Here is a 13,684-nt window from a genome sequence, read left to right as displayed (position 1 = left end):
AGGCTTTAATCCCCAAGCAGCCTATTCTGAAGTTGAACCCATTGCCAGCTTTGCCAGCCTTCAGTGATATAGGCTAATCTTAAGTGGTCTGTAGATCTTCTGCATGCATAAACATTTATTTTGTGTTGCTATTTATAAACCATTTAAAAGAAAAAACACCCAAGTTAGCACCACAGTGAAAAGACAATTTTTCATGAAAAGCCTCTAATGACCGGTTCAGCATTCTTGCAAACCAAGGTAACATAACATCAGCAGAAAGCAGAAGAGGGGCCCTAATTAAAATTACAGCCAGCAACTATTGACAGTCAAGGCCCAGTTGTCAGCCCCACCCCCTGGCCTTGGCTGCCCACACTGGTCATGGCCACATTGGCCTGCGAATTGGCACCTCTCAACACAGCCTGAAGTTCATTCCTTGCAAACTAGAGACTCTGCATTAAGGTGTGCGTGCCTTTAATCTCCCTCGGCGTAATAGGGGAACAGACGGCATCGACCCCAGAGTAAACGCTGCAAGAACTTAGCATGCATGCAATGCCTTGGTTAATTCTGCATCTTCTCCATCTTGAACGCATTTGCCATTCAAATGGAACCGGTGGAGCACTGGCAGCGGCGCAACAGCGACATTCTGCTTTGCTCACAAGCGCCTTATCTTAATTGGAAGGGATTAGCTATAATATAAACAAATGGTCTTTGAAAAATTTACTGTTTTTATAGACGCGGGGCTAGGGGAATACACATTTGCAATGCTGGATGCCATCCAGTTTCGGCACATGAGAAACCCACACCACCAAACAAGTTGCCTGCAGTGTTAATTGCCAAATGGCACCTTAAACCTAGGTTACAGTCGCCACAACCAGGGTTTTGTTTTTCAACCAGAACTCACCAAAACTCTGTTCTGGCACCTCTCAGGTTGGGGAAACACAGTAGATTTCTCACCATTAGCAATCTGCAAAATTGTGAATGCCAACTGAATGGCAGGATAAATCAAGGCGTAATGGTGCAATGGGTTAGTGAATCTGGCTTTTAACCAGAAGGTTGGTGGTTTGAGCCCACCCAGGGATGGCTCTGGGCAGGATTCCTGAATTGCAGGGGGTTGAGCTAGATGACCCCAGGGTCCCTTCCAACGCTACAATTCTACAATTCAATATCACGAGTCAGGCCAAGCTCACGTGGGGGGCAGGCATGAGGGGACCCTACCTATGCTTGAGAAATGCTGGCAGCCACTGAATGGATTTCAGAAATATAGGCATATTCTTCATTTAAACAGGTACATCTCTCGTCTCAGTTTTGTCAAACAACACCTGAGAAATTTATATGATATTCAACAAGATTCATATTTTTAATCAACTGAAAGCCTCTTAAGCTTTAATCAACAGAAACCTCTTAAGTAGTTTACATAAAACAATATAAAATATTCATTTTTTAAAAAATACCAATAAAATTACGATGTGGGTCTTTTCTGGTTTTATGTGTGAATGAGAATGAGTCAGTTTTTACATGCATGGACGGTTTTTAAAAGTATTATTTTTTTGGGGGGGGTGAGAACTGCCTCACAGGGTATCAAACCGAACAGTCTATTCTGACTGGCAGGAGCTCCCAGAAGTCTTTCCCTGCCTCAAAATCCTTATGACTGGGAATACTAGGGCAGATTAAATCTGGCGTCTCAGTCTAAGGACAGAACGAGATACTGTGCTGTGGGTGTCACGCTCCACTACCATCTCCCATGGCCCCCCTCTCTTTTTATTGTTTTGTCACTGCATTGGGCCCCACCTCAACAATACAATTCATTTCGTTTATTTGTTTATTAAATGTATATACCCCCCCTTCGTGCGAAGATCATCAAAGACAGTTTTGCAACATAAAAATACAAAATGCAAACACAAAATATGTAGCATAATAACAAAAAAAAAACCCCAGGAACCAATGATTCCTCTCCCACAAACACATTTAAAAGGCCATAGACTGAACCATCACCCCAAGGCTTGGTTACAGGAAACGTTTTCACCTGGTGCCTAAAGATACATAATGAAGGCGCCAGGAGAGTCTGCTTCCCCACCCCCAAAGAATCCTGGGAAGTGTAGTTTGCTACGGGTGCCAAGAGTTGGTAGGAGAACCCTATTCCTCCTCACAGAACTACAATTCCCAGAGCAGCTTAACCATCAATCCCTTTTCCCAGGGAACTCTGGGAGATTACTCATAGGGCTACGTACCTGTTTAACCAGCTCTTAAGCCATAAAACCTGGTGGAAAAATTCAACCCTCAAATTCCTGCCAGTGTTTCCTGTTGGGCTTCATGAAACGAAGCACTCTGTTTGGACTGGATTTTGCATCTTTCTTAAAAATACATTTGAAGACGTACGCCGTTTCTCTGTTTCCCCACACCTAGTGTGCAGTCATACAGACGGGTCTTGATTTTCTAATAACCCCCCAAAAAATCTCTGTGACTTACAAAACTCCTCCTGGCTATAGGCTTTTGTGCTCAGGCAGCAAATGTGCTATTGATTTCTGATTGCAAGGCTCTGCAAAATGATTGGATTGCTTCACAATACGCATGCAGCACCTTTTAACAATTATTGTTAAGTGCTAAGTGCATTTAGTTGAGCTGATCTATACACTCTAACAGATTAGAGGCCTATTCTTCCCTTACTTTAAAAGGGAAATAATAATAATAAAAGATTTTGCAATGTATAAATACAGAACCATAGTCAGTACCCTGCCTCCTTCCAGGAAAAGTGTGACGTTGTTAAGCAAGTGTGAATTGACCATGGTTTTTCCCCTTGAAATGGGTCACAGAGTTCCATTTATTTATTTCCTTGCTGTCCTCCATCATTTAAGAAGATTTTGTTCTCCCTACCAAGGGAGTGAATGGTCCTGCCCCTACCTCTCCATCTCTAAGAACCTTCATAAGGGAAATGCTACCAGGAGAATTATGAGGGGGTTCTTGGCCCCGTTGGGTCCAGGCACAAAAGACCAGGGAGGAAGAATGGCTGCAGCTCAGTGGCAAGGCATCTGCTTTGGTCACATAATGTCCCAGGTTTGATCTCCAACATCTCCAAATGCAGCTGAGAGAGACCCCTGTCTGAAACGCTGCAGAGCCCCTCCCAGTGAGGCTAGGCAATGTTGAGCAAGGAGGACCATTGGTCTTACTCCGTAGAAAGCAGCTTCCTTCCTATGTTACGTACTAATGTCATCAGCTTTGGGGCTGCTTCCCGAGAGACAATGGAGTGTGCCTCCAGGGGTGAAGTCTAACTTCTGCATTAGCAGCACTGAAGTGACCTCCCGGGGGAGCAAGCCTGGACAGTGTGTATGGAGGTCCTGGGCTACCCAGACGACAAGACACCCACCCATACCCCAGCCTTGCTGATGTGGTCCAAAGGAAAGCAGATCAATAGGTTTGGCACTAGCTTGGCTGCAGGAGTTGCCGGAAGGAAGTGTACAAGATGCCATCCGGCCATCTTTAGGACTCCACTCCAGATTTGTTTAGCCTTTTCTTCTCCAGAAGATGTGCCGCAAGGTTTAGGATCAGAGATCAATGTAGAGTGACTGAATAAAAGGTAAAGGGACTCCTGGCCATTAGGTCCAGTCGTGACCGATCCTGGGGTTGCGGCGCTCATCTCGCTTTATTGGCCTTGGGAGCTGGCGTACAGCTTCCGGGTCATGTGGTCAGCACGACTAAGCCGCTTCTGGTGAACCAGAGCAGCACACGGAAACGCCGTTTACCTTCCCGCCGGAGCGGTACCTATTTATCTACTTGCATTTTGACGTGCCTTCAAACTGCTAGGTGGGCAGGAGCAGGGACTGAGCAACGGGAGCTCACCCCATCGCGGGGATTCGAACTGCCGGCCTTCTGATCGGCAAGTCCTAGGCTCTGTGGTTTAACCCACAGCGCCACCCACGTCCCTAGAGTGACTGAATAGTTTCACTTAAATGTTGCTGTATGTCGAAGGAACTGTTCGTTGTTGATTCACTTACTTTTATATTGTTTTAGCAATAGTGCATAGTGCATAGCTGTCAACTGTTCCCTTTTCTTGCAAGGAATCCTATTCGGAATAAGGGAATTTCCCTTTAAAAAAGGGAAACGTTGAAAGCTATGCATGATGAAAAGTATACTATGCACACCACTTTGAGCACAAATGTATTTGTGGGAAATGCAGTATACACATAAACTTGGCTATGACTAATATAGCACATACCTTTTAAAAAAAAACAAACCACACAAATTTAACTATCAGATAAAAATCCCTTATGCAAATATAGCAGTACAGCAGCACAACATGCAACAGCAGCTGACTTCGTTATATTCAGGTTCAAAACCTGTGATGTGCCATGCTACAGAGCAGCCATACCCAATATGGCACCCTCAAGCTGAGTTGGCTGATGAACTCCCATCAGCAGTCATGGCCGTGCTAACTGGATCTGGTGGTAGCTGTAGGCCAAAACATCTGGTGAGCACCAGGTTGGAGATGGCTGCTCTGGAGGACAAGCTAAAGTTCAGTGGGACAGCCCATGTTTTACAAAGGCCTCTTTCTGAAGGCATTCAAGTCAGTAGTTGGGCAGGACAGGTCACACCGGTCCTGGTTTTATTTGTTTGTAAAAACTGCATTTTCATCCAATAAAGTAGGGTTGGAGCACTGTGGTTCAAATAAATAAGTTCCCAGATTTAGTCTACAGAACTTTCAATTAAAAATATTTTCTAAACAGAACTAGTAGATTTACTGGCAGTGAGAGGACATAGGAATGTATTTTTTATGCCAGGTTAGGGTATTTGCTCACCTGCAGCTCTCTGGGGTCTCAGAAAAAGGATCAACACCTGTAACTGGAGATGCCAAGTTCCATGTTCAAAGGGTGTGCTCTACCACTGGGTTATTTCCTCCAGCAGAGAGAAGGAAAAAGATGTACCACTGGGCCAACTCTGCCTAAGGTGGCTTAATATACACATTGTGGGCAATTCATTATAACGCCCAGAATGTTTTGAACACACTGAGTAATTAAGAGAAGAAGGAAGGCTGTATATCTGCTTGCACAAATGAAAGTCAGACACATCACACCTTCAGGTAAACATAGCCGAGCATCTTGTCATTCAGTGTGCCAAAGACCAGTCTTATCCTGTTGATCTTCAAGGATTGCACAGTCAGACAGATGCACGTCTTCTTGAAGAGTTATCTGCTTAATGAAGTGCAAATAGTCACTTACCAACTTGATGCACACCCTTTAGTGTCAAAAGCTCTGGGCACATTCCCATCAAATTGACTCGGGACATGTACAATCCTAATGCCTTAAAATCAGTGGGAGAACTGCCATTGGTTTCACTGATTACACTGAGAGCGGATAATACTGAGCTAGGTGTACAGATGGACTGACCAAGTATAAAGAAGTTTCCTGCATTCCTACTTGTCTAAAGAATGAGCTTGCTTTCAAGGGATACTTCAAATATCACTGAAGGAAGGAAATGTCATCCACAGAAGCACAGTATCCAAATCAAGAAGTAATGGCGCCATTCTATTCTGCTTTGGTCAGACCACATCTGGAATAATGTGTCCAATTCCGGGCACCACCATTTAATGAGGATATCCATAAACTGGAATGTGTCTGGACTCTGGAGGGGAACAAAGATGGCGAGGAGTCTGGAGTCCATAAGGAAAGAATGAAGAAGCTGGGTGTGTTTAGCCTGAAGAAGAGACGACTAACAGGCAATAAGACAGCCATCTTTGAATATGTAAATAACTATTACATAGATGAAGGAGCTAATTGGTTTTGCTGTTGCTCCGGATGGTTGGACCCAAACCAAAAGGCCTTTGGAAGGTGGTGGACTCTCTCCCACTGCAAGTTTTTAATCAGAGGCTGGAGGCCCACCTCTTAGACAATGTGCAGTAGTGGGTTTCCCACATGGGTTGGGAATGACCTTTGAGGCCCCTTCTAACTATGATCTACTTTGAAACTTAAACAATAGGGTGGGTGCAGGGTGCAGTGCATCACAAACATACAAAGCATGAGACGCACATTTTTGCTTAAAGTAACTGGGAAAAAATAGGAAGAAAATTACATAGCAAACAAATATCTTTTGATACGGCCTACAAAAGTGCAAGGCTGCACAAACCTCTCATTTATTCCTTTTACAACACGCCACGTAAATATGGAAGTACAAGAGAGTTTGGGTAAGTTGGAAAGGGGAACATTTAGCTCTGTTGAGATTTGGTTGCATCCCAGATTCCAATGTGCTCTTATGTCATGGAGCCATAAGTGCAACATCAAGGAGCAAGGGAGGAAAATGAACAATGTGTGCTCTTTTTCTCTCACAACACTCATCTCACTCCATAACCACAATTTATTCTGAATCTACAGCAAATAATGTAATCATCATCCCAGGATTAAAATCAGTTCACACACACAAACACATTTTTTATCAGGTGTCAAAAGCCAGGTTCAAGAAGCGTGTCTTCAGCACACATCAAAAACTACATAAACGTTCATCGCACATTACCAGAGCTCTATTGCATTGAAGAATCCCACCAGTCCTTTCTATTATAAATTCCAGTGACCAGACTGGGGTAACAAATATGGTGCCCTCCAGATGTTGTTGACTGCCCACTGGCTATGCTATCTTGAAATGGTGAAAGTTGTGGTTCCACAACATCTACCAAATTGGCTGCCCCTGGACTAAACCCATTAGCAAGCATCAAACACGCAAAGACATGGAGTAATGAAAGGGCTGTTTTAAAACTTGGTCCATTCACTTAATTGATGGAGAGAGAGAGAGAGCTCAAATCTGAAGCCTTCTTGGCATCACAAGGTCTAATTCCAGATGTGAAGAAGATGCCGTGAAGGAAACGCATCCTTGGCACATGCCAGGGGGTAGCATTTTCATTCCTCCTCCTCCACATATTCCCAGGGATGAAACCAGACAAAGCCAGCCTCACACCAAGGCCCCCTAACAGGCTCTTGCCAGCAAAAACGAACACCAAACCGGAGGGCCAAAGAACTAATCCAATGAATCAAAATCAGAAATCCAGAGAGAACAGGAAGTCCTCCTCTCGACTCCTCGCTCACACACACGCAAAAATGTTGCAGGCTAAGAAGAATCCAGATAAAAATATGTATTTCTTTAAAGGGAGAGTAAGGACAACTGGCACATCTCCCTGATTGTACAACAGCACACTATTGTATCTGCATGCACAAGGTCCCAGGTTCAGTTTCTGGGGTCTCCAGGCACCGCTGGCAAAGACCCCTGCCTGAAACCCTACTGCCCATCAGCATAGGATACATACACAGTAGACAAGCAGGCAATACTGAGCACGATGATCAAATGGTCTGACGGCATATAAGGCAGGTTCCTATGCCCTTCTGAAGTTCTTTTTTTGGGGGGGAGGGGTGATAGGAGATGAATGCTATAGCTAGCATATAAGTGCAATAGAGGATCACACATCTATGGCTCCCCCCCCCTCTCCATTTATAGAATGAGCCAAGAAGCCATTGCTCGTGCAGTGACCTCTCTCTCCAGTGGGTGAAAGCTCGTGTGCACGTGCATCTATGATATATTCAGAGAGAGGGAGGGAGGGAGGGAGGGAGAGGGAGAGAATGAATGCATGCAAGCTGACTCCTCTGTGACAGAAAATGCATTTAATCAATTCTCCCCACCCCATAATAACATGATGCATGTAGCCTGTCGTGGCAACAACAGCCAGGAGGTGCACTTGCTTCCCTCAAGAGGACTGGAAGAGATCACTAAAAGGTTCATGTGATTCCATTTCACATCATCATCAAAATGGACACTAGGAACAGTCTTTTAACATTCACACCAGAGGAGCAGCCGCTAATCCAGTTTGTTCTACCATTGCTGCATGCACATAGCAATATGGTTAGGTGCGGCTTATTAGGAAAGCAAAAAAAACCCCCACAAGATTCCTTAATAGACATGCACAAAACGACATGTTCTATCTCCTCATATCAGCTCTTCTTTCTGTTACGCAGAGAGAGATGTGCTCTTTTGTTGTATGCAAACAAGCTTAACATTAAGGGTCAGGAAAGTGGCACTGGAACAGGCAAGGCAGCATTTCAAGAGAAACAGAGAACATTGCAGCGCTGCGAGCTAAGATCTCTCAACAAATTTATGCCTGGAAAGAGCCTTCACGTGTGAGCCTCCGCCCCAAATACAGGAGGCTGTGTAGGTTCTACAGGGGGAGAAGTGAAAGGGAGGGACAAAATCGATTTGCAAGTGTCAAATTGGCAGCCTTCAAATTTGCAAAAGGTGACGACACCTTGCCATTTAAATCACCCTTCCATTGCCTCCACCCGAGAGAGGGAGAGCCGTGGATTGGGGATGGAAGGAGGAAATGCACCATTAAAACAGATAACAAGAGGCTTGCTGGAAACAGCTGTGCGCGGCTCATTCCTCTTTCTCCAGAAACCCCAGCGCCTCATGCATAAGCGCCCCCATCTCCTCCGAGCAGGGAGACGCGCCTACATCAGTACACATTCCGGAAAGGGAGAAAAAATGACTATGGGCAACCCATATCCGCTGCTTATCATTAACAACAACCTCCAGCAGCAAAGTTGTCGCGTGCTCAAATAGTAAAAAGGAGAGAAGAGGGGGAGGCGAGGAGGCAAGGTGCAAGCAGTGAAAAGGGGGCGCAGAGAAGGAGGGAGCGGAAAGGGGAAAGGTTGACCGGGTGGCCTTCTGTCCCCCACATTTCCCCCGCCTGCCTCCCTTCCCGGTTCCTCCTTACCCTTAAGGCTGATAGATCTATCTCGTCCAGGCTCCGAGCTGGAGAATCACTCGCCATGTTTAGGGGGATTTCTCAGCCGGTTGCAAATGGACCGAGCCAAATTTTTTTGAAAAAAGCACAAGGCGGTTTGGGAGGCGGCGGCTGCAACCTTGCAAAGTCGTCCGTCTGGGGCTCGGAGCGGAGGGGTTAAAAGCGAGCGAGCGAGAGCGCGTCTCCTCCACCTTGTCTCTATTGCACTTCTGTCTCTTCGTGCGCCTGTGTCAATGGAGGGGAGGCAAGCCCCGCCGTCCTCCTCTTCCTCCTATTCTTCCTCCCTCTCTCCAACACCTAATGCGCTCCCCGCACCAACAGCACGGAAAGCGAGCGAGCTTCTCTTCTCCCGGAGAGCTGCTTGCAGGCGGCCCGGCGCGCGGTGCCGCTTCCTCCCGCAAGGAGCCCGGCAGCTCCTCCTGCCTCGGCTGAGCTCGCGATCTCGGGACGCTGGCGGCAGCAGTAGCAGCAGCAGCAGCAGCAGCGCCGGCTAAAGGGCACGGCGAGGCGGCCGGGGCGCGGGCGCCTGGGCGCAAGGCATGCTTTCTCTGCGTCGCCGTCGATTCCCCGGGTGGCTGCTGCGCTCGCTTCTTGCCGCGTCCTGGCGAGGCACCTCGACCCGAGGGAGACGCGAGAGCCGCGCACGCCGCCTCCTCCTCCTCTCGCGGCGGCCTTCCTGGGAGGAGGGAGAACAGCAGCTCCAGGGGCGGCGCCTGCGCTCCGCTGCGCGCCCAGGACTAGAAGCAGCAGCCGAGCGGCGGCGGCGGCGCGAGCAGCTTGGGCGCGCCGCTGATGCGCGCCGTGCTTTCCCTTTAATTTCAAAGACGAACGGCCGGCCGGGGGAGGAGGAGAGAGAAGATGTTGCAAAGAAATAAGCGCCGCTCGGCCCCTCTTTGCTCTGTTTACTGGCGGCTGCTGCTACTCCAGTTGTGTCACTAATGCGCTGGGAGCAACCTGCTCCTCCTGTTATTTTGAAAAAAGCGGGTGCAACAGGCTCCAAAACCCGGGTTGCTTCAATATATCACGCCTTCCCTGCAAGGGGGGGGGGGCGATGCCCATATTTTGGTGGGGAATTGCAACAGCTCCGATCGTGGTCCTTGAAACCGTCTCAATTCCAAGGCGCAGTGCCAAGGAAAAGAGTCCCGTTTGCCCGGGATTGAATCGAGGAAACGCTGTCCCTGATTGGCCTTCTCAGGTGCAAAGTCCGGCGAGGTCCTTTACTCCGAAGTTGGCATTTACTCCCAAGTAAACCCGCACAGGTTTGCTAGTCGAATCCTAATTATGTCCAGGGAGAAGTCCTGTTGAATTCAGTGGGGTTGCTCCAAGGTAAGTGGGGTTCGGATTGCAGCAAGCCCCATTGAATCCTGTAGGACTTTTGAGTAGACCTGCTTAGGACTGAGCTAACTCCGAGAAAACCTGCCTAAATTTCAGGCTTGGAAGAAAGCTCCTCCGAACCTGTTTACCTTCGAGTAAACGCATTGGATCGGGCTGTTGAGTGCACTAGAGATTTGTGCATTATTAGCAATCATATTTTCTCCCTGCAGTTCTCTGAGCCTGAATAAGAGGCATCGGTCCTAAATTTAGAGCAGCGGGGGGGGGGGAGGTCTGTATGATTCCAAATCAACCGCTATGAGCGGGAGGAGGGAGCAAGTAACAGTTTTATTAATTGCAACCATATAGGGTTTTTTCCAAATTTATCCAACAGCAAACCGTTACAAACCGACCTTTCCCAATTTGAGTAGTGAGTGGACCACGCCTGTGCTCCAACTGTTTCGTTAAAATATTATTTTATAACTTTCATTGGAGAGATGCTTAATCGTATGAATTCAAATCAACCACCCAGGAAGCAAGCCGTTTCAAAGGGGATGCTAATGTGCCAGCCTCCGTATAATTGCAGCTGGAGAAAGACAGAGGGACGTTTCTGGGTTTTATCTGACAGAGGCCATTAAAAACAAACAACACCATTACTTGTGTTTAACAGGAACATAAAATACAGGCTCCTGGATTTACTCTTGCTTGGTGCAATTTATTCAGACAGTAGTTTTCCTTTAGGCAGACAGTCCTTCCAGGAAGGCAAACCCCTTAAAACTGTGTACTTTGCTAGTAATCTGAAGAGGCTGTTTGTGTTTACCACTGAGGTGTACATGAACCACATGCGGAAATATACTCTTGATTATTATTAATGCCCAAGGTCCAGGGAGAGGAGACACCCAGGCTCAAGGTCACCCAGTCCTGAGTTTATGGTTATGCATTTTTCAGGCTGCATTCATTAAAGCATCATTGGGCAAAAGTCCCAGTGAGTTCAACTATGGTGGACCACAGGCTTAAAGTGGGTCAACAATGTGATGCAGCAGCAAAAAAAGCTAACACTATTCTTGGCTGCATCAACAGATGTCCCAATGAAGGGAAGTAATATTACCACTCTATTGTGCCTTGGTCATACCACACCTGTCCAGGTTATTCATCACAAGTTAAGAAGGATGTTGACAAGCTGGAATGTGTGCAGAGGAGGGCGACCAAGATGATCCAGGGCCTGGAAACCAAGCCTTATGGGCAACAATTGAAGGAGTTGGGTATGTTTAGCCTGGAAAAGAGGAGACTGGGAGGAAATATGATAGTCATCTTCAAATATCTTAAGGGCTGTAACATGGAGGAGGGAGCATGCTTTCTTCTCCTTCTCTGGTGAGTAGGACTCAAACCAATGGCTTCAAGTTACAAGAAAGAAGGTTCCAACTAAACAATCGAAAAACTTTCTGACAGCAAGAGCTGTTGACAGTGGAAGAGACTTCCTCAGAAGGTGGTGGACTCTCATTCCTTAGAGGTTTGTAAGCAAGGTTGGGTGGTCAATGGTCTTGGATGCTTTAGCTGAGATTCCTGCATTGTAGGAGGTTGGACTAAATGACACTTGGGTCCCTTCCATCTCTAAGGTTCTATATTCTATGGTTACTCCCGGCTAAACGTGCTTAGGACTATAGCCATACACCACAATCCATGCATGTTTCCTGGGAAGAAAATGAACGTTGGGGTATTTTCACATTACCACTTACTGGGCATCAAACAGCAGCATTTGACAAGAAACTACAGGATCAGTATTGATTGTGGCTAACATCACATGAATGCAGCTTCAAAAATGAGCAAAGGGAGCGCACTGGATGTGGAGTGAGAGGCAATGTGAGCACACCCTCAGACACAGTTCTGTCTCGTCACTTGCTGATTGAATTCCTCCCACCCTTAAACTTGGGTTGAATTTGGAGCTGTCCACAAGACTCCACAGCAAAGGAGGTGGTCTGAAAGATCTCACAGGGGCCTACACCTTGATCAATGTGGCTGTGTGTGAAGAGTGCTCTTTCTGACACTCTTCTGGTGCATTATTGCAATTGTACAGTATTTTTTATTTTTATTTTTTCAATACCCTCGCTTTCCAAGAATGAGTGGTAGCTTCCACTTACTAAATTGCAGCTTATCTCCTTTATTTTAGCATCTCAAATACACCTTTTGTTGACGTTTCTGTAATTTGCAATCTTATATCAGCATATCCCGTTACTTAATCAATGACTGAGTGAACGGAAAAATGATTAATCAATGCACAATTATTTTCATTGGTTGATAGGCCCATGTTTTTCTCTCTGCTCCCGAACGTGGACTTCGGGTGTCAATATTGTCCATATTTGCTTATTACTTTTTCAAAATAGCTTTTTGGTGAGCAATCCTAAACTCCTGCGAGGGAGGAAGAGACGTGAGGCTGTTGGGTAGCGTGGAGCCCGCTCTCTGTGGTTGGAAATGGAGGTTTGTGCTCAGAGTGAATGCTCAGAGGTCTTTCTGGGAGGGTGCCAGCCTGTCTCGCAATTATGGTGCAGTTTCCTCCATGTTCCAGTCAGGGACGCGGACTTATAAAAAATATTGGGGGGGCCTGGGAAAGCTCATGAATAATAAATAAGCTCATGAATTTGCAAATAAAGTGGCGCCGCCTCCTCGTGAGCGAATAGGGGAGAGCGTGCTGCGCCTATTAATCAGCTCCAAAGGAAATTGGGTCGAGCTTTTGCTCGGGAGGGAGGGCAGGAGGCATGCAGCCCGCCCCTCCCTGTGCATTTTGGGCTGGGGGAGGGGCGGCGATGGCGCTCTGCTGGAGGGGCGCCGGAGATTATTGGGGGGGCGGAGCCCCCCCAAACGAATTTTTGAGGGGGCTCGGGCCCCCTCAAGCCCCATGGAGTCGGCGCCTATGGTTCCAGTGCCTGTGACGCCAAAAACAGGGAGGTTCAAATATCCCTGCATTCACTGTACATACTTAGAAGCCTCTTCTGGCTTATGGATTGTGGTGTATGGTAATTTGGGCCGGCAGCTGTGGCTCAAGGAGTTTGCTTCCCTGTAAAGGTAAAGGGACCCCTGACCATTAGGTCCAGTCGTGGACAACTCTGGGGTTGTTTTCTGTTGCTTCTCTTCGATGACTTTGTGATCAGCGCTAATGATCATAATAAGACATTGATTCAGTCCCATGGCTTGCAAGAGTCAGCCCTGGAAGCAAACGCAGTCAGCCGGTAGAGTTGCCATGAAAAGGGAGAGGAGGAGAGGGAAAGAAGTGAAACAGGCTTCTGTTCTTAGCATCCCAAAGATAATCTGTTGTGTGATGAATCTTGTGCTGCCCCACCTACTCCGCATAGTGTCCCTGGCATCTGATTATAGGATGGCTACAGGGAAGCAAAAGGGATGCGGGTGGTGCTGTGGTATAAACCACTGAGCCTAGGGCTTGCCGATCAGAAGGTCGGCGGTTCAAATCCCCGCAATGGGGTGAGCTCCTGTTGCTCGGTCCCTGCTCCTGCCAACCTAGCAGTTTGAAAGCACGTCAAAGTGCAAGTAGATAAATAGATACCCCTCCGGTGGGAAGGTAAACAGCGACTCCGTGTGCTGCTCCGGTTCGCCAGAAGCGGCTTAGTCATG

At 47.1% G+C, this 13,684-nt stretch overlaps 1 protein-coding gene across 6 annotated transcripts in view; it reads right to left on the bottom strand.

Annotated features, from left to right (window-relative positions):
- Positions 1 to 9,373, bottom strand: part of TNIK (TRAF2 and NCK interacting kinase) — a 305,446-nt gene extending 296,073 nt beyond the window's left edge. For 3 of the 6 annotated variants that reach the window (XM_081910725.1, XM_081910723.1, XM_081910724.1), the window contains exon 1: positions 8,720 to 9,358. In XM_081910725.1, the coding sequence (XP_081766851.1) occupies positions 8,720 to 8,776 (57 nt within the window). In that variant the 5' untranslated portion in view covers positions 8,777 to 9,358. Of the gene's footprint in view, positions 1 to 8,719 lie in introns of all 6 variants that reach the window. The other 3 variants (XR_014168246.1, XM_081910721.1, XM_081910720.1) reach the window with 3 other exon arrangements.
- Positions 9,374 to 13,684: the final 4,311 nt, after the last annotated feature.

Source organism: Podarcis melisellensis (genome assembly GCF_964234715.1).
Source record: "Podarcis melisellensis genome assembly, chromosome: 5".
Classification (NCBI taxonomy): domain Eukaryota; kingdom Metazoa; phylum Chordata; class Lepidosauria; order Squamata; family Lacertidae; genus Podarcis; species Podarcis melisellensis.
This window is presented reverse-complemented; position numbering and strand designations above follow the sequence as displayed.